The sequence below is a fragment of the Podarcis liolepis genome, assembly GCF_965112155.1.
Source record: "Podarcis liolepis genome assembly, chromosome: 9".
In the NCBI taxonomy this organism is placed as follows: domain Eukaryota; kingdom Metazoa; phylum Chordata; class Lepidosauria; order Squamata; family Lacertidae; genus Podarcis; species Podarcis liolepis.
This window is the reverse complement of record NC_139564.1, coordinates 37,575,256-37,599,733: the sequence shown is the minus strand read 5'-3', so window position 1 is coordinate 37,599,733 and position 24,478 is coordinate 37,575,256. Positions and strand designations below refer to the sequence as shown.

General features: G+C 38.5%; 1 protein-coding gene across 3 annotated transcripts in view; it reads left to right on the top strand.

Moving 5' to 3' along the window:
• The window catches only part of TTC29 (tetratricopeptide repeat domain 29), a 111,850-nt gene that overhangs the window by 45,420 nt on the left and 41,952 nt on the right, over positions 1 to 24,478 (top strand). For all 3 annotated transcript variants that reach the window (XM_083520075.1, XM_083520074.1, XM_083520076.1), the window contains exons 7-10: positions 2,050 to 2,262; positions 5,640 to 5,725; positions 16,791 to 16,882; positions 22,688 to 22,811. In XM_083520075.1, coding sequence (XP_083376201.1) covers positions 2,050 to 2,262; positions 5,640 to 5,725; positions 16,791 to 16,882; positions 22,688 to 22,811 — 515 coding nt within the window. The remainder of the gene's footprint in view (positions 1 to 2,049; positions 2,263 to 5,639; positions 5,726 to 16,790; positions 16,883 to 22,687; positions 22,812 to 24,478) is intronic.

The window sequence follows — 24,478 nt, the reverse complement described above, 5'->3', positions numbered from 1 at the left end:
GGTAGATTGACAAGCTAAATATGCATGAATCAGAATGCCAGAGTTTGCTTTGAGGAATTGTCTAGAAAGGCCCAGACCTTCCACCTATATATGGAAGAGACCTCAGTGATGGGGTATTCTCCATAAAAATGTATATTCAGCATCTGAGAACTCACTTTTGCCTATGCGTCTCTCCCAGGACTCAGATCAAGTTTCTTGATTGAAATGGCTCATTGATCTGAGCCACTGGATCACATTTTCTTCTATTGATATGTGATAAATTCATATTGTTGCACTCAGCTGATTTTACTCCTCACATCTCCCAACCAACACTAGCCTTGGGGTGGGAAATTATATTTTCCAACTTTTTATTAGTGGCTCCTTGCTTGGGATCTCTATGATATGGACATAGTTGTCCAAAGTAATCACTTGGAGATTTCTTCCGTTTTCCATTGAACTTCTGAGGGCATATTTTTGAAGAGTATGTCTAAAAGCATATTTCTGGGGACAATATCATTTGTGGAAATCATCTGTTTCATTCCAAGATTTACAGCTGACTTTACAAGGCAGGGACATGGACAGTGTTAGTCTCAAAAAAACTATATTTTACAAGCAAGATCAAAGGCAATGGAACAAACACCAAAAATTATATGCTCGATAACAGAATATAAACACTTCTTTTAAAAAACATTTCCCTGTTGTTAGCTGCAATTCTATAATGAAACTATAGATAGCAGGTTGAGTCATATGTTTCAGTCCAGCTAATGAGTGCTTATGCATGTTGGAATGAGTTTACCCCTAGATACATGTGTGTTTCATCAAGCTAAGTCCAGTTCAGGGGCAGATGTGTGTGGATAGCCTTAAAGATTCTGACAAGATGCCAGAGCCTTGCATCCTGGAGAATCATGCGCACAAAAGCCCACTAAGCAGCTGGGTTGGCGCAATAGTGTAGTCTTTTCAAGAACAATAGCTTTAAAAGTATTTACCGTATTTTTCGCTCTATAACACGCACCAGACCATAACACGCACATAGTTTTTAGAGGAGGAAAACAAGAAAAAAAATATTCTAAACGAAATAGTGGATATATGATTTTTGTGGTTCATGCTATGGCCACAGACATGTGATCTGACAGTGAGTTTGGAGTAGCCCAATGCAAAAATCCTGAGGATCCATGTGGATCCATGCTTTGTAACCACGGAGGAGGGAAGGAAGGGGAACCATGGATCCTCTGCTCACGACTGCAGCAGATCCCCCCCGCTACCCACAGGCATTCGCTCCATAACACGCACAGATATTTCCCCTTACTTTCTAGGAGGAAAAAAGTGAGTGTTATGGTGCAAAAAATACGGTAAATTCATTAGTAAGTACTGGTGATTAATGATCTACTGTCGGCTTTTATTTCCAGTGAACTCCAAATTAAGAGAAACACACAGTTCAAGGTGTACCTGTATAGACAATCTTCTGAAGGCTGTATTTGTCTAGAAATCATTTTTATTTGCTTTGCAGACTGAAACTAATAACAAACAAAATAAACATGCAATTACTTTATATTGTATACTGGTCCTAACTATTACTGCCAGGATATCTCTGCACAAAGAAATATGTAGTGCTCTATATTACAAGTAGCTGCATTCTGTGGGGGGGCTACATTCTGAGGCACCACGAATGTCGGTGAAATTGTGTATAATTGAAACCTATTGAAAAAGCCTGCAAATGCCCCACCCCACTCTGCTCCCGTTCTTCCCTTTTAGTGATGCTTCAATGAATCTTTATGATGTTTCCGGTCACTTCCAGGTTTGGCGCATATACATGGTCGCACGGATTTTGGACATGTGTAAATGGAGATCTGCATGTCTGTTCTTCCAATATTGGTGTGGACACACCCCAAATTTTTGTCTTTGAATTGGCATATCAAAATATTGTCCCTTTATCATAATGTTATTCTCAAATATTGTGCCTTTAATCAGTAAGTGATATCCTATTGGGAGTAGCTAATGATGAGAGTTCTTCAAGAATATTTTGTAAACTACGTAGATGCCTTATCATTATGACTGGCTTACATTCTTCAGGTCAGTTCCTGAAAGCCGCAGAACATTATGAAGCATTCTATCAACTGACAGTGGGACGGATATGGAAAGATGATACAGGCAAGACTCTCACTTCACTAGCCTGTGAGCATCTCTGGAGAATTTACACATTACTAGCAGACAAAATGCTAGGAAATAAAGAACACCAACAGGCCATCAGAACTCTAATAAAAGCACTTGAAATGGCAAAAGAAGGTGGGTAGAAAATAACACTCCTGCATTTCTCTCTTTAATGTGCAGGCCTGTTCTTTCCCAGGAGTAAAGTAAAAAACATCAAGTGTTTGGTGATTATTTTCTATGAAATTCAAGACAAATGCTATCAATATATTTCTAAATCTTGTTGTAAAACAGAAGTACCTGCTTGCTGACAAGTAGGAATCCATTTATTTCTTGAAAGCTTTTAACACCAAAAATGTAGTCTCCTGAGAGTACTTTTGTAAAACAATGAGTCCATAATCGGAAGTAAGGTCACTGGCAGCACTGCTGGTTGCGGTTGTTCACTGATTATTCACTGTTACTTGGCTGGCATTGCTTATTGGTCTGTCAGCTAATTATGAAAATAAAATCATTTGTTTGTATCAGAGCTGATAAGCTTTTTCACCTTAGTGAAAAGTGACTTTCTTAGTGACTAAGATAAAAGATTGATTATTGGGGAAAGGGTTTTGTGCTTTCTGTGCTAAGGGTTTTAGGAAACTTGGAAAGTTTAGAGCACTTCTGTTTGTTTGTTTGTTTGTTTGTTTGTTTGTTTGTTTGTTTTAGTACCAACTGTATTTATTTATTTATTACATGCATTTATGGCTTGCCCTTCAGCAAGCAGTCCCAGCATAAGTTGCACGCAGCTAAATAAACAAATAAAGCCAGACAATGCTTATCAGTAAGCCAATAATTAAAACCAACTTAAATAGCAAACAAAGCCTGGGCAAAAGGATGTATCAAGATTTGCCCATTAGAAGAATTGTGTTTCTAAGTCTCACATGCATGCATGCATACATACACTTTAACTTACTCACAGAATATCAAAATTATTAGAGTACTTCCTCAAGAGATAAGTTGATTTAGGTAGATACTATGTAGTCTTAACTTCCTTCATGCACAAACTCAGCCGCATGGGGACTGCTTTGCCGTGGTGCTCACTCTTGCTTATGCAGAAGTAGAGCATAGCCTCTCCTCCTTCCAGAGGAGAGGAGTTGCAAGCGGGAGCCAGTTCCCATGTCAGCGGGGTGGGGTGTGTGTTTGGCCCTCTGCGTCATTACCCAGCTGCTGCGCCGCGCCCGTCAGCCATTTCAAGCGGCCGTGGCAGCACCGTCCCCTCATTCTGCCGCCAATTGGCACCAGCCTCTTGGTTTTTCGCTTACCTTGTAGCAAATCGTCACAACTTTTCAGGTATTGGCGGTTAGGCATTGGAATATGTGTTGTGTGTTGGAGGGCAGGTTGTGGCCATCACCTACCTCTCCCCTTTTTGGGTATTCCGTTAAAGGAATCCGGCTGTCGTGGATCCTGTCTGATGCCCTGCTGGTGGCTAGGGCCATGGCACGACCCTCTGTGACGTCAGGGGAAGCTTCCAATTGTATTTGCATCAACAAGCTCCTCCCACTGGTTGTTAACCTTTGGATGACTCCCCGCTGAACAGGGTGGAGTCATATATAGATTGTTTGATCCAGTGCCTAAGCCAATACCACTCACATGCTGTAACCAATAAAGTTGTGGCCTTATTTAGTCCATTAACTAAAATACATGTCTCCTTGTGTCTTATTTATCCCTAAGCGGGTGGTTGCAAGTATCAAAGGTGTGGCCATTTGCATAGGCCTTTCCCACTTGGTGAGCTCCCGTCTTTCGGTCCCAGCTCCTGCCCACCTAGCAGTTCAAAAGCACCCTTAAGTGCAAGTAGATAAATAGGTACCGCTTTATAGCGGGAAGGTAAACGGCGTTTCTGTGTGCTGCGCTGGTGCTGGCTCGCCAGAGCAGCTTCGTCACGCTGGCCACGTGACCTGGAAGTGTCTCCGGACAGCGTTGGCCTCCGGCCTCTTAAGTGAGATGGGCGCACCACCCTAGAGTCAGACATGACTGGCCCGTACGGGCAGGGGTACCTTTACCTTTACCTTCCCACTTGGTTGGTCTGCCTTCCACTGAAGCAGGGTCTGCTCAGCCTGCTTCTAGTCTGCAGCCAAATATTGGAGATAGTATAAGTTGTGGAAACCCTTTGGTGATCAGCAATTGTACCATTTCAGCTGAAAAGATTCTGAGAGAAGTAGAGTGGGCTCCATACTGCACACATTGCCCCAGATTATGGATAAATACCTACTATCAAGAAGATCTTGACTAATCAGGGTACTGCTCTGACTTTCACACCTCACCAGTACTTGGTATTCAAACTTTGGTTTTCTCCTTGACATGGGAGGAACTTTGCACTCAGTCTGTTTATGATTGCAGATTATTTTAAAGAAAACAGTGCTTCCCTTTTTTGTCAACCTTTGTCTAAAGATTGTTCTTCAGCATGCTTTTAACAAAAAGATTTATTCTGGAGATCATTGGTCTGAATGCTGATATTTCTTCCTTCTGCAGAAACATTCCTTAAGCCGCAAATCCTAACCCCCCCCCCTTCGTAGTTGTATAGTTATGAAGTTGTGTGTAATTTAAACATATTCATTTCAGAAGTGTGTAAATATTAGGGGCTATGCGATGAATCGTTGGTTTTGTGCAGGGGCTCAACAGTTAACTAGTAATTGTAAATTTCACGGGCATGTTTAAATGGCTACCTTTGTTGTAATATGCATGGAAGCAGCAGAGAGTATCCAATATTAGTTCTAGACCCATTAAAATTAATGACCATTATTAACTTAGGCCCATTAATTTCAGTGGATTTACTCTGAGATGAACCTAATTTGATACAACCCAAAAACTTTATCCTTAATTGAACTACCACTTATATGTCTGGAATCAGGGCTGGCTCTAAAAACCTGAGATGCCCTGACCTTCCAATAGTTCTCCTACTTGCATATGGAGGAACCCTCTCTCCTGGATACACAGAGATTGATAAAGCAGCTCACTCCCAGCTTCTGCTGGAGCACAGCTTGTATTCTCCTGACACTACAGTTCTACTTAACTACCTGGTCACTGCTCGCCATTGACTAAAACAGGAGAAGGCTGCTTTGTTATGGTATTGCTTGCTGATAACTTACATCTACAGAAAATGTAGTGTGATGGGACAGTAGCATTCATGTAACCTCCCAGCAGCTGAGTTGCTGCTACTGCTTCCCAGAAGAAGGAGGCAGTGGGGAGGTCCGTGCAGTGTGAACCCACTGGCAGGAGCACCATGCCATCCTCCCCTCTGCCTCTTCCTTCCCCCTCTCTTGGTAAGCAGCAGCTTCTCAGGAGGTCAAGTGAGCACTACCATCCCACCACAACTGGTGTTCACAACTGATCTACAGGTTGAGGATATAAGTAATAATAAAGTATTAATGTAAAAACATGATATTTAGAAATGCATATCAAGTACCAGGCATCGCATTAGTTTTTAAGCTTTCTGATGATAAATCTTAATGATAATTATTGCCTTGATACCTCTTATTTAGCGGGGAACAAAAAGATGGAAGGAGAAGCTGCCTACTGTTTGGGTCTAGCATATCATACAGTTGGAGAAGAAAAGACAGCAATAGAAGTAAGTTTTTTAAAGAGTTGGTTCATTACCTAATATACATTATTGAACTTACTATTTAAGCTATCATATCTGTGGTGGGTTTGGTTTATATATTGTTCTCTTAATGGATTGAATTCTGAAAAGAGATAAAACTATTAGCTCGGTAACTTAATTCTATGTCAATTCTTAGTTTTCAGACAGCTCGTTTTATATACAGACAACCTAAGATAATTAAATACAAGCACAGGAACTGGTTTCTAAGAATGATTGAAGCAATTCTCAATTGTATTTTTTTCTCTGTTGTTTCAAAATAATAGTACTACAAAAGACTCATTAAGTGAAACCCTGAATTTTCAGATATACCTTATAGCAGCTTATAAACTTTCCTTCCTGCTGTTTTAATACAGTTTTCCTGTTGGCCATAAAGCTGAATTAGGATAAATAAATGAAACAGAAACAGATAGAGCTAAAAATCTATTTGGGCATTTTCCCCAGCTATCAAACATACTTTTTCAAAACAGAAGCAGGATTTCCCACATTGTTATGGTCAAAATCAAACTTGAGAAGCTTTGGTGAACCCAAAAGAACATTGCTGTTGCTTAAAGATTACCATAGCCTAGTTTTTCACTTCATGGGATTAGCAGTTTGACACTCCTTTTTCAGTAGAATATATTGAACATACAAACATTGATTAAAATAGCTAGTATTTCTAGTTAGAATACTTTTTCCTGTAAACAGTGTAATAACCAGAATTATAATACAGAGGAAGTTAAAGTCAAAGTTAGTCCCCATTATAATTATAATTATAATTATAATTATTTGTCATGTCATACATGTTATATATGTAATACTAAATGTGGTATACCATTTAATTATAATATCCCGACAGAAGAAATTTACAGAATCGTAAAAATAAAGTGCAATGCTTACTAAGAAAAAGTGCACAGTGAGGAATGAAAAATGTTTTATAGAAGCCTCTAATCCTCAACAGTGATCAATATATATACAGTGGTAAAATATCTGCTGTTTTCAATTCCATTGAGCACATGTGAGCTTTACTATCCAATTAGAAATCATTGGCTTAAAATTTACGCTTCTGTTCTCAGTTTAATGGTCCCTTTATCCAAGGGGAGCTCAGATGCTTACAGAGATGAAATCATTGCATTCTGCTCCCAGAGGACTACTGGTTATCATTACTTGTAACATGCAGACAATACTGCTGGAAGCCAGTTTGCCACATGGTAATGTGTAGTTCATCACCAGCTTCTGTAGCATGCTAAAAGGGTCTTGCCACACAGCATGGGACTATTCAGGTATACACTCAGGGGTCTCAACAGTTATTTTCCTGCTTTGCATCAGAGTTTTCATCTTCTTTATCCCTTTGTTCTGTGGGCCACCTCAAGCAGACTCCTTCTGGGAGAATCTAAAAGGCACAGCTTTTTTCAGATGCTGTTGCCTCCAATTTCTGCCTGTCGTCGGTTCCTTTTGCCATTTTGCTATTACTCTCCTTCCACAATGCAAACAGCACAGAAAACAAAGGTTCGAGGTAATCCACCTGAAACACGAGTTTTAAAAGGCGACACTATTACATTGCCTGATTTAAGTACAATTGTGTGCCCACCTTGTCTAAAGATTGGAACTGGATTTTCTCCCTTGAGGTGCTTAATGATTGAATGATATGTATTCATTACAGCAAAACTGACTTTAAGTGGATACTTTAATAAATGCAATTTAAGCCATCTCTGTCACAGGAGGGGATGTGCCTCTGAATAATAGTTGCCAGGGAACACAAGTAGGAAGAGCGCTGTTGCTCTTGTGTTATGCATCTGGCTTGCCACTGTGAGAACTGGATGCCAGACTATATAAGCTTTTGGTGCGATCCAACAGGTATCTTCCTCTGTTCTTCTCCTGTTTCCGCTGCTTGTCTGGAACCTCGAGAACAAGGAAGTGGTTAAACACTGGTCAGGCCACAGCACATGGGTGATGGGCTACAGTCACCTTCATCAAAACCTGTTGTCCATTAAGCACATATATTAAAGCATACTTTACTCAAATATGAATAGAAATAGGCTTGTGTGTTTGGAGCAAGTTGAACTATAGGGCCTAATGGCATTTAGGAATGACTGGAATTCGAAAAGATTATAGTCTCTTTCTTCGTCACAAGAGGGTAGTTGATCCTGGTGTTCTGAGGTCTGCCTCCCCAGCTGGTTGGCACTAGGTGAATTTGTATTAGAAGTGGGTTTCAGAGACAGGGGTCTATAATGCACTAGGAAAATATGATCAGCTATCAGCCCTGCAGCCAGGATAGCTGCTTGGGTACACGTCAGGAATAATGCACTCTATGTCTTGGAAGATGACTCAAAAACTTCAGCTAATGCAGAATGTGGCAGTTTATCTGGTAACAGTGTGGCTCAATTCATATATTTTGGGGAGCACAGATACCCCATATGGCTCCCCCCTTAATACTTAAGATTTTCTGCTCTTAAATCTACAAACTCCTCTTCCTTACATGCACTTCTCACTTTATACTACATTTCCTTTTGACCACAGAAAGTCCAAAGGGAACAGATATTTGTCACCAGAGCTGGCCTTATTCTGTTGCTCTTGCTGGGGTTGTCCCCCTAGCTGTTTATCACCAAGGTGGCTATTGTAAGTTGGCATTAAAACAGTAATCAGTAAAGTTCAAGCTTGTTCTCATTTGTGCCACTTTCTCTCCACCTTCCCCACGCTGATTTCAGTTAATCACTAGCACACATTAGAAATGATTCTCCTGAGAGAGGCATGCATTGAAAGAATGAAGATGGCCACTCTTTTACAACTCTGACCTCCCTGATTGTCTACTGTACTGTACAGTATATAAAACCACCAAAGTTGCTTCTGACAGAAGCTAAACTCATTTGCATGCTTTAAAATACTTTGGTTAGACACGGGTGGCACTGTGGGTTAAACCACAGAGCCTAGGACTTGCTGGTCAGAAGGTTGGCGGTTCGAATCCCCGCAACAGGGTGAGATCCCGTTGCTCGGTCCCTGCTCCTGCCAACCTAGCAGTTCGAAAGTGCAAGTAGATAAATAGATACCGCTCTGGCAGGAAGGTAAACGGCATTTCTGTGCGCTGCTCTGGTTCTCCAGAAGCGGCTTAGTCGTGCTGGCCACATGACCCAGAAGCTGTACGCCAGCTCTCTCGGCCAATAAAGCGAGATGAGTGCCGCAACCCCAGAGTCGGTCACGACTGGACCTAATGGTCAGGGGTCCCTTTACCTTTTTATGACGCAATTATAATCTGAATTTTGTTAGAATGACCTGCAGTTGTCTGATGCCATGTGGATGGTTGCACCTGGTAACAAGGAGCTTTGTAAAACATGTAGTAGATGTACACCTTAGATGAAAAAAGTGTTTTTTGCATTGCTAGCAAGTCATTCAGAAAACTGACTTGTCTCTCTGACTTGACATTCATTATGTGTGGCTTTGAAGGTAGAGTATTGTTCCTTTCAGTTGCATCAGACAAATAAAGATAGCTGTGTATGTAAGCAGGTGATCTGAAAAGCTGTATCTGTTGAATTTCTGCCTTGTAATATTTATTTACCACTGCATTCCAAATGAGCTAGTTGTACAATTAAAATTCATACACAGGCTGATTCAAGCAATCCTCTTGTTCTCCCTGCCTCACCTGCCCATCTAGGTCCACTTGTGTACATCCTGTGATTATAAAACAAGCTATAGATGCTATGCAACTTCCTTTGTAAAAGGTTCACAGCCCATGACTACCAAAAAGACCTTTATTTATTAGGAGGAAAACGTGGGCTTTTGGGATCCTTCACTGCTGATATTGGGTTTGTTATGGTATGACAATGTTTTTAGTTTTTCAATTTTAGGTGTTTTAAGTAGTGTAAATGGTAGTATTTTTATACTGTTGTGTACTGCCCTCAGCCCCTGTGGGAAGCAAGGACAGTATATAAACATTAATAAGATAGTTTACTATATTATTAACCCTTTCCTTGCTTTCTATTATAGATATGCTAGCTTTCTCTTGCTTTGCCCTTCCGTCCTGCCAAATTAATTGCCTTAAAAAGCCTTACTAGGGGAGGGAGGAATCAAGTGCTAGAGGGCTACCAGTAGCTTCAAATGATACACAGGAATTTACTATCTGTTTCCACTGCCAACTTTCTCTTGATCTCTATCCGCAGCTCTCTGCCCTATGACATACATGTTTTTTCCACCCTGCATGGCTGTTCTTCATGTAGAGAAAATATAATACATGATATAGAACCAGCTTAAATATAGCAATTTGCCATTCCCCTCCCTACACAAAGTAGGGTTAAGAGAGAGCCAGGATACCATGTTAGGAGTGGAAAAACACAGCTAGCTTTACTTTCCTACTTGCAATCTCTAGCCTCCTTGCACAGTGTCACCTACTGGCCTTGTGCTTATACAGCTAACATCACAATAGAGTGACCCAGCTGATTGAGGAGGGTCAGATAACTCTCTCCCTCTTCTGCTGATCTACATACTTTCCATGCTAACCATGGAGGGAGGAAAGTCATTTCCTCCATGACTAGTGTGAAAATGCAGTCTGCTAGCCGCTTAACAGGATTGTAGAAAAAATGCAGGCTAGTAACTTTTGTCGGCTTATTTACATGGCTGATATATAATGTGTACCAATGTAAAATTAAATAGATTTGTTTCATATTCTCACTTTGCTTGCAAACACTTTGTCAGTGACTTTTAAAAGCAGATAAATATAAATCATTTAATAAAATTTTGGAAATAATTGAGCTCAAATTATGTTTATGTTCAAAAAGTGGGAGTGTTTCCTCATTCTATTCTGCTGGAGTTCATCTGATCTCAACTTTTAAATATGTATAAATTTTACTTATTAATTATAGTTGGGCATCCCTTTCACAATAAAACCGGAAATATTAGTTAAGCCTGCTCATTCTGTCAATTTATTTTAAACAGACATGTATTTCATAATTTCAGTTCTAATCAGAAATGTTGATAGTAAACAGTAAAATAAATAAACCGGCCATTCCATACTGTGAATGTAGTAATATCAATATTTAAAATATTATTGACTGAAATCTTTTTATGATTGCATGTAGCAATACAGTAATGCTACTGCTCTCCACTGTTTTATACACTATGATATCAGCTACTAAACATCATAAAAGTATTGTATTTTTTCATTTAAATGTGCCCAAGATTTCAGTTTTTATTTGCATGTAAAGGTCTAATTTTTTATTCAGTCAATAGTACAGTGAATTTCTTGCAATTCTGTGGACTTAACCTTTGCAAATGCAAGCTTTTATTGATTGAGAACTTTTCCTTCAACGTCAGTAGTTTTGAAAAAAAGAAAGTGATTATCCAAATCATGTGTTTTTTTACTTAGAAATGCTTCTGCCTGTATTGTTTTATTCCCTTATCTTAGGGGAAAACTGGTATATTATTATTTTATGGATATTCACTGCTGGAAATGACAACATTAATTTCAGAGTATTGAAGTCAATCAGCAAATATCTGTGAAACCTTCAATTGCTGATTGGCTTCAGTAGTCCAAAGCTTATGTTTATATTCCCACCAATTAAAACACACACCATGGTATCAACAAAGCAACATCATCCTGACAGCAAGGTATATAAGTGTAGGCATATTAGTGTGATAAAAGCAATTCAGACATCAGGATCACAGTGCTGCTGTACAAGAGCATGCATTTTTACTTACCCGAATCTTCAGGCACCTTGCATCTAGCTCATTGTTTTCTTCGCTGTCTTTGAAGAATCTCCCCCTTTCAGAAATCCTCTCCATCTGCTGGTGTGTGTGTGTGTGTCTTGGTGGCCCTTATGCTGCCCATCATATTGAAGAATCCTCAAGGTGAAGGATGGTAGCCTCATCCCTGCTTCCGTCTCTGCACTGTTTTCAGGCTTGTCACTGCTCAGTACTCAGCGCCACACTGGCTTGTTTTGTCAATAACCATTTATTTGTTGCTGGAGTAGTAGCAACCATTACATCTGACCTCCCTGTTTCATCAATTATGGATAGATTATTGGATGTGAACATCTGCAAAAGCTTGCTGCTGAATTCACCTCCTGGCTGGGATTAGATAAAGTATTAAACTGTTGTTTATTGTCAGGCCAAAACTCTACTGGGAAGCCAGGGAATTCCAAGACCAGCAGATTCCCCATCAGCAAGCACCAAAAACTGTTTACTGTTGCCACTGTTTCCCATAAGATCTTAGCATTTATTATTTACACTTATTACTAGTTGTTATAACATACTTGATAAAAGCTCTTGGCAGGCCTAGCATTTTGAGCCATTGTCACAGCTGTCAGGACAGAAAGCATACATAAATTGCTTTTGCCTCTTATATCACCTCTGCAGGATAACAGACGAAGCCTCTTCAGACTGTCACAGCATTTGTACTTAAATATTCACCACATTTGCTGGCTGAAAATATTAGGTTCCGGTTTCTAAGGGGGAAATTATGCTAAGCTTTAATTTTGTTTAAAGAAATAAAGCCCATGTTATTCAAGATTTGAATTTAAGTAGATTCTGAGCTATCCGTATTAATCTAATGTACAAAGTTACTGGAATTTGTAAGTAATTACTACAAAGATAAATACTGTATATGTTGTTGAAATAGCTTAGATTTTATCAGTATTAATGTACATGCTGATACATAAAAATAATCAGAGAATCAGTGCTGTAAAGGCGATAAAAGAAACAAAAAATATAGTTCAGAAGTGTCTGTAGTTCATTTTAGGTGCCATATTATGTAGCCTATTCATTTCTGCTACTTATTGAAGAAAGTTATAGCCAGTTATGACAATAAGAATAGATGTAGACATGATGACTGAAGAACATGAGAAACACAATATCCATGTTCACGTGTCCTGCTAAGAGCATAGTACAATGTACACAAGCAGGAATGAGCCAAAGCAAACTTTCCACCTTCTCTTCTCCTCCGATATAGCTAGGAGGAGTTTGGAAGCTTTTGATTCTATGTTTGGTTATCCACAGCTTGATCTGATACTAAAATTATCTAGCAAGTGTTTTGAAGCACCCCTAAAGATATCCAGCTTTTGCCATGATAGCCAGCACCTCAAAAAGAAGTTTCAGTTTTGACCTGGAGAAGCTTCAAGGCAGACTCCATTACAGAAAGCCAAGCTTGCTCCAAACAAGGTGAGCTGCTAGAGAGATGGTAAATTCACTGTCGCCTTACACAGTAACCTCTGCCATTCCTCCCTCATCATTTGTAAATTTGGAACCAAGCAAAAGAGCATCAGGCTCATAGGAGCGTTAAACCAAGATGTGGCCACCCAAATATTACACCTTCCTCCCCACAACCCTCACATTTACTAATCAAGAAGTTTCAATAGCCTGAGGGGCTCTTGCCAGAAGTGCCCCAAAGATGTTAATCTCTTTTTCCCATTTTACCTGGACAGCAGAATCTAGAAACAATTTTGCAAACATGTATTTAGACAAACTCTTCCTGGCTGACATCATTTTGCTTTTTACACCCATTCACTGTCATCTTTGGTAATTTTCTAGCCTAACTCAAGCATAAGAGGTGGTGTCTTTCACCATAATATCTAGGAATCTTTCAGAAACCAAGGAAACCTCACCCCTCTGCCTAGAAACTTTCCTGTGGATTCCCCCCTCCATTCCTTTTGTTGCTGAAGGGGTGCTCTGACTTCCAACACACCAAAACCCAGCATCACAGTACAAGGACAGGTATTAACACCACTTCCTCTCCAGCAAGCCCATCAGCTGGCCAGACCCTATCTCTCCCCTTCCACTACCTTGTGCTTTCAAGCCCCATCATTTCTCTTTCTTTTCTTTGAGAGATTTCCTGTCTTTATTCCCCTTGCCATGCCCCAAACTCTTCCAATTGCTATATTCTTCCCCTAAAATATTTCCCAGACTCCCACAAAATCACTACCCAAACATTCCTTATTCCCAGACAACCTCCCCATCCCTTTCTATAAAGAAGCAATGCCACTCAGCAACCAATTTTTGCCTTCTGGTACCACTTCACCCCCATCAGTGAAATCTACTTCCTCTCATTCATTTCATCCTCAATTTTCCTGGAAAAATTCTGGTTTTCCTACGGAATGCTTCTAAGTATAACTCTTGAACTGGCTTTCAGTTTCCTAATATCAAACTAATATTAGTGTACTTCGTAACATAAAAGTTTATTCTTGTATTATTACATAATTCTGTGAAAATTGGAGGGAGAATGAATGTGGAGAACAAATCAAATATTCTAATATTTGAAAGCGGAAAGATACATTATTGTGCATTGGTAGATATACAATTGTGTGAAATGTCAGCACTGGGTATATCTAGGTATTCAACATAGTAGTATATTTTATATATCTACAGATACTTGACAGTGGCGGGAAATGTTGCCTGGAGTAATGTCTATAAAGTACCCAGTAACAAGAAGTTTGAAATGCAAGAGATGAGGGGGTTGCAATGTTATGTTGAGGAATGAAAGCAATTGAATGAGAAAGATGGAAATGATGTTTTAGGGTAACCAAAATAATTGTAGTACTCATGAAGACTTCAGCAAGACATACTTTGAAGCAGAAGACAAATAGTACATTAGAAAAAAATATGTACTCGAGCTTGGCAGATTTGTACACGGGCTCTTATAAAATACACTAGAATGGTCAAGGATGATGAAGACAGATTTATGGATAGTGGTAAGGAAGAGTGTTTCCCTTCTCTGCTGTAAGACAATGCCCACAGCTCAAATGTTGGGTTGAAGCTGACCTCCATCTTGAAGTCTGACCTTTGGAAATACATATTTAATGCTAAGACAACATAAATATAATTTAAGCCTACTGCTGGGTTTGAGTATTCCAAACATTTCTTCTAAAACAGATTATTTCAGACCTCATTTTATACCACTCCTGTCTGTACATCGGGAGTTGTTTTTTTTACTTTGTTTTATTTCATTCAGCTGGAATGCTCTGTTTCAACATTTGCTGTGACTTCTTGATACTGCTAACATATTTCCACTCTAGAATTGCTTTTGCTACAGGCAGTGGTTTATGCCTATGCATTGGAATGTGTATTTCTATCCAACATACCATTATTGAGCCTTGTGAAACATAGCTTCTCTATGCCAGGATAGGGGGGAATAGACAAATGTGGAATGTGCCCACATTTTCATCATTATATAATGTTTATTATATAATAATGTATATATGTATAATTATTATACATACTATATATGTTTATTTTAAAGGCAAACCTAGAGAAATGCTTGTTACCCAGAGTTGAAATTAGTAGTATTTGTAATATGTGTATTGTTTGCTAAGACAATTAAGGTTAAAAGCTAAATTCTGAAATAAATTAAATTCATTTTTAATACATAAGATTAGATCCAGACATTGGTCATACTTGGAGATGATTCACTGAAATCAGTAGGACTTAGATTAGAGTCTTCTCTAAATATGACTGGCTCTTGATCCAAGCCACACTCCTTTACAGTGTTAAGGAAGAAACTTTTCAGAATGTTAGGATTGGCTTTATATGTATCTATATTTTAGCATTATCCATTTTCCTTCTGATGCCCTGCATTATCCATAGGTCCAATCCACACTAACTATAGGGCACAGGGAAGAAATCTCCTATATGTAAAGAACGAGAAAGATGCTGCTACCTATTTAGAAGTGTTTTATTGAATATAATATAGATATTCCAAAAAGAGGAACAGGATTCTAACGTGGCCACACTTAAGCTGTTTGGTGGATAGCAAGGAAGCAAGGTTGTGGCAGTTGAATACGAAAGTGGCAGAAATTTCATTATGAACCACATTATGAACTGTGAAAGACTGCACGAAAACAGAGAATTTGTTCAATAAACTGCTTCTAGAGTTATGTGATGCTCTGGTCACAGAAGTTAGATCTTTACCTCTACTTTATCCAACACTTTATTCAATACTTTAGACATGACCACATCCCCTTACAAGCTTCCTAGTGTAGTATTAGTCTTTTAAATAGTAGCTGCTGACACATTCCAGGCTGTCAGCACTGCAAAGGTGAAGTATTCTAGCTCACATGGATGAGATCCACTTTAGCCAACCCTTAGAAAAGATTGTCCTATGATGTGTACTAGTCAAGGTTCATTTGGACTGGGCTGCATGTGCTCCACTTAAGGTACATCTGAACATCAGTAAAGCCTTATGGTTTGCATAGATTTGTCCAGCATGGTTTGCATAGATTTCCTGTTCACTTCCCATCCCCCCATTAAACCTCGTAAATGACATTCACTAATCCTTTCTTGAAAATGTGCAAAAAGGATTTCCATAGATAGTCTTTGGAGAGTTCTTGTGTCCTCATGTGTGTAATAGATTGGGTCAAGGTACTAAGAGGGAGGGAGGAAAGAATGAGATTTCATTATATATACATGCTTTCCTGCGACTCATTGAAAAAATTGGAAAAGAAATTATGCAATACAGATTATGTGAGTGTTTAAATTAAATTAAGTTCATATGTTTCACTGTGGCAGCTGTAATCCTTTGTTTACAGAAGAGGTCACATTAATAGACTACATTCTAAATGAATATTAACAAATCACTTTTGTGCAAAGATTATTAGAAGCACATACAATAAATTTGTATACAACAGCTTGTTTTCAAGTTTACCCTTTTAAATTCTATACAATCTATTATAACGGATTCCTCTGGACTATTATAAACCAAACAAATACATAGTAACTATTACAAGGAGATTGTGCATTTGAATGATTGATGCCAAATCTGGGTACAACTAATGGAATTTAAGGATGTTATATCATAATTGCCAAGCATGTATGCACAACTGGTAAATTGTATAAATTGCTTTGTTAACTGAAATTCATGTATTTAGCTTCTTATTAGGCTAGAACAGTGATATGTTTTCATTAAATCAGACAGTTTGTGTGTATGCGTAATGTTTACAGAGATGTGAAACAATTATACAAAAATCCCTTATGCAAATGCTTTCACATAAATGCTGTCCATTTTTGTCCCGCAATGTGGACAAAAGGTTTCAAAGCATAAATTGCTAATAGTGTTTATATCTTCTTTTTTGTCTCACAGAAGCTAAATACTTATCTGGAAATATCCAAACTACTGGGAGATTTCGCTGGTTTAGGGAGAGCATATCAAGCTATAGCTCAGGTCCTGGCAAGGTAGGTTAGTGCCTCCTTGTCTTACTGTCACTGTAAATTCATTCAGCTGTGAAAAACTTAAATTGTTGGATGTCTGTTGCTTCCCATTACTGACTGCTTAAATTTTAAGCAATGGCCTGCTTTTCCACATATGGCTTTTCAGTTCGGAGTTACTTAAATTAAGATACCTTATCAGGCATCAAAGCATTTCTTTGTGCACGATAATCTTACTTGAGGGTATTAAACAGGATTGGAAGTTGCGTTGTTTATTTTTGCCTTTCAGAAAGGGTAAGGCACGGCTGAAAAACAAATATCCTGTCATATCTTACAGGCTAAAAAGCAGAAAGCACAGAAAATTATAACATGCTTCAATAGGCATGCCACAGTGTAACCTTTCCAGAATTCTTCTTTAGAAGTTTTTATTTATCTAGATCTGCCTCACTTTTTCCAGCTTTTAGAACATGAGTAAAATTTCTAGTAAATACAATTCAATTTCTATCATCCCAAATTATTATTATATGCCATGAAAGTGTGGATTATGGGGGGGGAATTGAAACACCTGGAACTTAGTGGGAATCATTGATAGAAACTAATGTTTTTGTCAGTAAATCCTGTGCAGTCATCCCAGCACAGAGTTGAACATATTCTCTAACATGCTTACAGAGGTCATGGATGCACAGAAGTCCCCATTTGTTTCCGTAAAAGGACGCAAACTACAGATGCAAAGCAACGCATGGGGAGATCAGCTCCCTCCATTAAAATGCATGGAGATGATTTTGGTTGTGAAGAACTAAGTGTATGTATTGGAGCTCCTTGGTTTGTTAACAATTAGTGTTCAGAGCAGGCTATTTTATCAATTTTTTGTTTTTAAAATTATGTACTACATTTCAGCATGTTTTCAGGGCAATGTACAAAATTACAGTAATCACTATAGATATTGCAATTTTTCAACCTGAATGTCCTGAATCTCAGAAGCAGAAAAGTTGAGCTACTTCCAAAAACAGATTGTTTAATGTGTTGCTGGCCAAAATGCCCTTATTTTTCCTTTCTTGGAAGATATTGAGATGCATGTCAACACACTTAAGCAAACAAACCTAAATAGATTTTTGAACATGCTTCCAAGATTTCCTTTATTGTCACTGGAGCTCCATCACCAAAAGCAATAATGGCACTGCCAGCGTACTTTGATCAATCCTTTCCCCACCACCACTAATTTTACATTTAGGACTACTATGAGCAGCAAGAAATATGTAATAAGATTTACATTGTAATGGAATTCAGAGGCTGAAGAACAAGCTACATATTTGTATGCGTGTGGCTGTAACTACATGACCACTTACAAAGATTGCTAATTTCTTCCCTCACTATTTTCCAAAGACTAAGACTACTACTGATAGCCTGTCTGTCCTTTTGCTTCTAGAGGTTGTGAAAGCAGGTGATATGAGTATATGGCAGGCAGATAGTGTTGTTATAGTAGCATCCTTTTCTTTTTATTGAAATTGTTAAGGGACCATCTGGCAGAGATCATAGCCTGAGATGAGTTGCAAAAGTCTGATCTTTGAGTGCTCTTGAAAACAGAAATAATGTTCTTTAATGACAAGTAGTTTTTTGAAATTTGAACAGAAAACTACAATCATCTTGTTTTCAGATTAATATACACTGGTGTTTACATGCTTTTAAATAGCTGAGGCACATTTGGCACCTGAACAGATTTACTTTTAAAGTGTGTAAGAGAAATTACTCACCTTCAGCAGAGTTTACACAACTTGTGTTTCATATTTCGGGAGTGCTTTCTGCAGAGTGGCAGTGGGAAGCCTCCACCTATGAGTGGCAATTCACCTGGATCTCTACGCTGGGAATAACTGAATTATTAATTTATATCCAGTGCAGAGATGCGGCAGTATTGCCAACTTTCCAAAAAAGACTTAGAAGAATGCAAGTCTCATCATAACAGTGATACAGCAGACTCCTTTGGGAGTGAGCATGTACAGTTCCCAAGATCCTGTAATTATTAATTAAGGTTTAATTGCTTACTTAAAGTCCTTTCATGGCACAAAGTTTAGGAATTCCTGTTATTTACTATTGATATGTACTGAAGGGCTAGGTATTTATGCTAAAAGATATTACTTTGAATGATCGCCTGCTTCCCTGCTAATATAATTGTGTGTTTGCTAGCAACTGCTGATTCTGTACAGTCTTGATTCAGCTCAAAATTATTTATAGAAGAGCCCTGTTCGAACCCCATTTAAATAAGTGAAGAAGATACAGCACAGTACTAGGAGGATTATACCTACTACCTACTACTTAGATCTGTGCACTTGGTTCCAGTGAAAAAATGGGAAAAAACTGTGTGCAGACAGGAAATGAATGGCATTCATTGAGATCATACCAACTTGCCATAATTTGGCTAGTGACTTTTATTTCTCCTTGATGGCCACATTGTTTGTTGATAGCATATGCATAGCATACCTGGCAGTTTCCTAGTTCCACGTTCTAATATGACTTCCTGATCCCATACAAAGGTAGCTGGCATCTTTGGCAAAGGTGACCCCATGCTATATTATATTGGGGGGGGCAGGTCTGAGGCATTTCAGCGCTTGAGGCTCAGGAAGGGATCCCAAAGGTTTGAGAAACACTGAACTATGCACAGGAATCTATGGTTTTCTAGCCCAAACTGTTGAGCCAAGGCATAGGATATTGTGCCTGAGACTCTCAGATAAGTGATTTATAATGTTCTTTTGAACACCTTTAAGAAAAGGAGATAGGGACACGGATGGTGCTGTGGGTTAAATCACAGAGCCTAGGACTTGCCAATCAGAAGGTTGGCAGTTTGAATCCCTGCAATGGGGTGAGCTCCCATTGCTTGGTCCCAGCTCCTGCCAACCTAGCAGTTTGAAAGCACATCAAAGTGCAAGTAGATAAATAGGTACTGCTCCGGTGGGAAGGTAAACGGCGTTTCCATGCACTGCTCTGGTTTGCCAGAAGTGGCTTAGTCATGCTGGCCACATGACCTGGAAGCTGTACGCCAGCTCCCTCAGCCAATAAAGCGAGATGAGCACCACAACCCTAGAGTCGGTCACGACTGGACCTAATGGTCAGGGGTCCCTTTACCTTTACCTTTACCTAAGAAAGGAGGTCACATCCACCCTTAAATAGTTTGATCATTCACGAAGAAGTATTGAAGAGTTGAAAGCTTCAGGAAGTGAAATGCTTCTTCATTAGAATCATCAGGTCTCAGATTATTTAATAACTGCTTCAGTAATTTGGGAATAATTAATTCTTCATCAAGATGCCTTATCCTCCTTCTAACATAAATCACAGGCCTCATGTAAATGTAAGTTCAATGATCTGTAGGAATCAACACATGAAACCTTCCTAGGGAACATTCATCCATTGCAGAGGTATGGACTGTATTTTCTAACAGAGCCTAAACATACTCTTCATAATTTTTTTAAAAAACTGTTTTTACCCCCAGTGTTTGTAGCTTCTGTCACATAGTGTGATGTTTTCTGTTACCAAGGAGTAAATGTAATTTGTAAAGCATCAGATTGTGCCAGTATCAGAGAAGGCATGTGTGAGAAAGTGGAAGGCACTATTTACTAATCTGATGAAATTCCACTGAAATTTCTAGCTCTATCTCGAAAACAAGACTTATAGATAACAAATAGCCACTTCTGTCTGCTGAAGCTTCAAGATGCACATTCTGTATGAATAAGATATATAAATGAAATGAAATAATTAAGAAAAGTTTAGTTCAACTCAACAGATGTTAATCTGATAGTAATGCTTGTTTAGAGTTTGCTCCCTGCATAATCATTTGGCAGACCTGTTTCAATCCTGTTTAATCTTGTAGCAGAGTTTTATTCTCATGGCATAAATAAAGCTTTGTGTTGGCATATTGCCTTTTGATTATAGAACAAATTAATTCTTCTTTCTTTTTTCTTTCTTTAGGTAAATGGTATTTATTTTTTGTAAATGGAATATAGGTTCATGTAATGCTATATCAAAAAAGATCAAAAATACATCAAAAACATTTCTATTAATTCATTACATTAAGAAAACCTTTTTACATTTTCTCCTGTCACTGATTCCATTTGACTTATTACTTTCAGCTTCTAACCCACAAACGTGGTGGCACAATCAACAAAACCCTCAGTGGCTGTTTCATCTCTGCTCTATTTGATTTCTTCACTCTGAGTAAATGATTAAGATTTCATGCATTGGTTCAACCAAAATCTATGTTCACTCAACCACATCCTTTATTGATTACTTCTACTGCAAACAGTAGGCCAAGTGTGATATACATAATTGGACAGTTGTCAGGGGATGTGGGTGTTAACAGTCCTGTTTTCCCAGTTGGAAACTGGAATCACCTTGATACACAAATATTCTGCACAGTTTCATTCTCATTCTTTGGACCAAGGAGTACTTTTCCTCAGAATATATGTTTTTAACTCTCTAAGGTCTGGTTGAATGAATTTAATGATTATACCATATAATATGCTGTTCAAGTTGCACCTGTGCACTGCATATAGAAAACTAGAAAAACTGGAATTAATATTTGTCTAACATTTTAACCTTGTCCTTTAACTTATATAAATCAGTTCAGTTCTTCTGGGTGGAAATGTTTGATTCTCTCCCCTTTGAAAGAAAAATAGCCATCAAAATGTGACTTTGATTTTAAACTTTAGAAACCTTTTGACATATGGCAAATGTTTGCAATACATTTTACATTCCAGGAATGTTTGCTCGCCGCCTTCTCCTGATTGTAATAAAATAAACACTTTCTATGGATGAAAAAATGTTAAATGTTAGACCATTTTTAACCCCATGGAAATTTTGGACTGTAGTCCTAAGACTAAACTCAATTAGACATGAGTAGACACATGTAGGATTTCACTGTTAAGCACTTTATCAGTTTGTTACAATTTAGATCCACTTAATCATGTGGAGGCATCATGGCATTGTTACAATTTTGTAGATATTGTCTTCTATTTCTATGGTTCATATGTGAGGTTAGAGAACACCACCATTCATATTTTGGTACATATATATACTATGTTGGTATATTTTTATTTCTTAAAGCTCAGTCTTTTGCTTCATAAAATTAACTTGAAGCGTCTTCTTTAAAACAATAAGAGAACAATTCCCTTTGTCATTACCTATAAACTTTAGTTTCTACACATTTCTATATTAGGACTGGAGGTTTTGGCTCACTGGTGGCGTGACATTTAGTTTTCTGCACTGCCACATTAGACACTCAGGTTCACAGCTAATATTAAGGTCACCAGCTATGACTCAGAAAGAGGAACTGTGTGATGTTTCACCCACAAACAAACTGTAGCATCTGGCTGTGTGTTGTAATGGCGGTGTGGAGGTGCTTTGTTGTTAATATAGCTTGCTTTATTAAAAAATGTGCAAATGTCTTATCAATGTACATTTGCCAATATTCAGCTTAGATTTGGCAATGACCTCAGGTTGTGTATATTGAATTGGGAATTAGAGGTAACACCTGCAATCTACTGCAGATGTGGTAGGTAGTATGACTCCAGCAACCCTTGGCTTACCCAGATAAAGAGAAGCAATTACATCTTGAAGGAGGCCATGGTGTTTATGAGCTCCAGCCTTCAAACTGTGATGTAGCTGCTGCGGCCTACAATTCTTCCGCAAACAACACTAATAATTTCAAGCTACAAAATTTTGCCTTACAAATTTCAATGCACTGATTGCTGAGCAGAGCTTCAACTATAATCAGTCAGGGTATGGTGAATTTGCTCCTTTGATGAATTTGCTCATTAAATGTTTATTCGTTGCTTTGTTTCTTAGTCTGGGAGAAGTGGAGGAAGCTATTAAGTACATGGAAAAGTTTATGGTTATTACCAACAAAGTTAATCTTGGCCCAAGTCTAGTGGATGCATGTACATTTCTTGGAAATATTTACAACCAAAAAGTAAGTATTAGTTTGAGAAGTTATATCATAGATTAAGTATAACATCGTCAGCGGATTCATATGATCTGATTCTTAAATATAAGTATATATGTGCAGTTGCGACATGGTTTGTTTGTTTATTTTTATTGATGTTTGTTATGGATGCTTTTGATGACTTCAATATAACTTGGAATGCCTTATGTGCTTGTATGAAAGTGTGGGTCATAAATACTTTAATGCATGCATGCATGAAAGAAAGAAAAGTTGCTGAGAATAATGTTTCCTAGCTATTTTTGTGTCATATCCCAACAGTAGCAAATCTTAGGAGTACTTGCTTTAGATAGCCCTAAAATGAAATGGGTGGGATTCAACTAATGAGAAGCCCTGCAAAAGGATTTCTACTTGCACAACAAATCTCAGGGTGGGGTTGGGGGGTCATTCCATCTGGTAAGCCAAAATGTTTGCCCTGATGAAATGATCGCCTTAGCATGATGATGAATTCTTCCCAGTGATTTTAGCATTTGTAACTTTCAGATGATGACTTGATGCACAGTCTAACATAGCTGCAAATACACAGTACACATTTGGAAGAGCTGTGGTTGACTTAGGTAGTTAAGATCCAAAACTTTTCAGTCTAGCAATTTATTGAAAAGTACAGAGGTATTGGCCTGCATACCAACAAAAGACGGCATTATCCTGGTTGTATGGTAACAGTGCATATCTTTCAGAAACTGGTTGGACATCTGAACCGTAGCTAGCAAGTCAAACATTTAATCTTATTGTTCTATTCTGATGCAGCTTCAGCTGTGACTGAAACTCCCCCAATGTGATTCCATTCTTCAGTGAGCAGGAAAGCTGATTTCTGCACTAGGCTATTACAGTAAACTGCAGTCTTAAAATGACAGGCATCTGTGCTGCTTACTGCTTCCCAGCTTTTGAAGAGGGTAAAATACAGAATCCTGAGTGGTGTCAGATGTGAATCTTAGGTGCTCATCATTCACTTTGATTGGTGCCAAAGTCTACACAATGTCAGGTTTTCTGTTCATTGGTTTGCTTAATCAAGCCCTTTTTCTGAATCGGGAGATGAAATATAGTACCACTTTAAGTTATCTTTTAATACCTGTTCAAAAGAGTTTTTCAGAGAATAGCTCATGTTCTAATGCTTTTCATTCAAGTTTGATTTGACTCAACTCCTTCATTGAGATTTCAGATTCTTTAGGATATGAAGAACTGCCCCAACATCAGTGCTTTTTTTCTAGAAAAAGAGGTGCAGGAACTCCCACTTTTTTTTGACAGACAACCCAAAGTTGTTGAGCTTTTTTCTTTAGGGGGAGCCAAAGACGTGGAGCATTCTTAGGGGGGATCAGTTTTTTGGGGGGAACACTTCTCTGCCTGATCGCCCCACTGCCGGCATTGCTGCAGCCGCATTACATCAACCCCAACACGCTACAGACATAAAGCCATGAGTGGCATGAAGCTTGAAGCCTCTGACACACAGCTCTGGGCGCCATGCTGCTATACAGCTGCTGGTACGCTACAAAGAGGTACTGGAACACACCAAAGAGGTGTTGGAACTAAGTTCCGGTGAGTTCTGGCTGAAAAAAAGCCCTGCCCAACTGCCCAATTGGACATGCACAATTTAAAAAAAAAAAACCAGGAGAGTTAGAAAATTAATTCCAATCAACTAA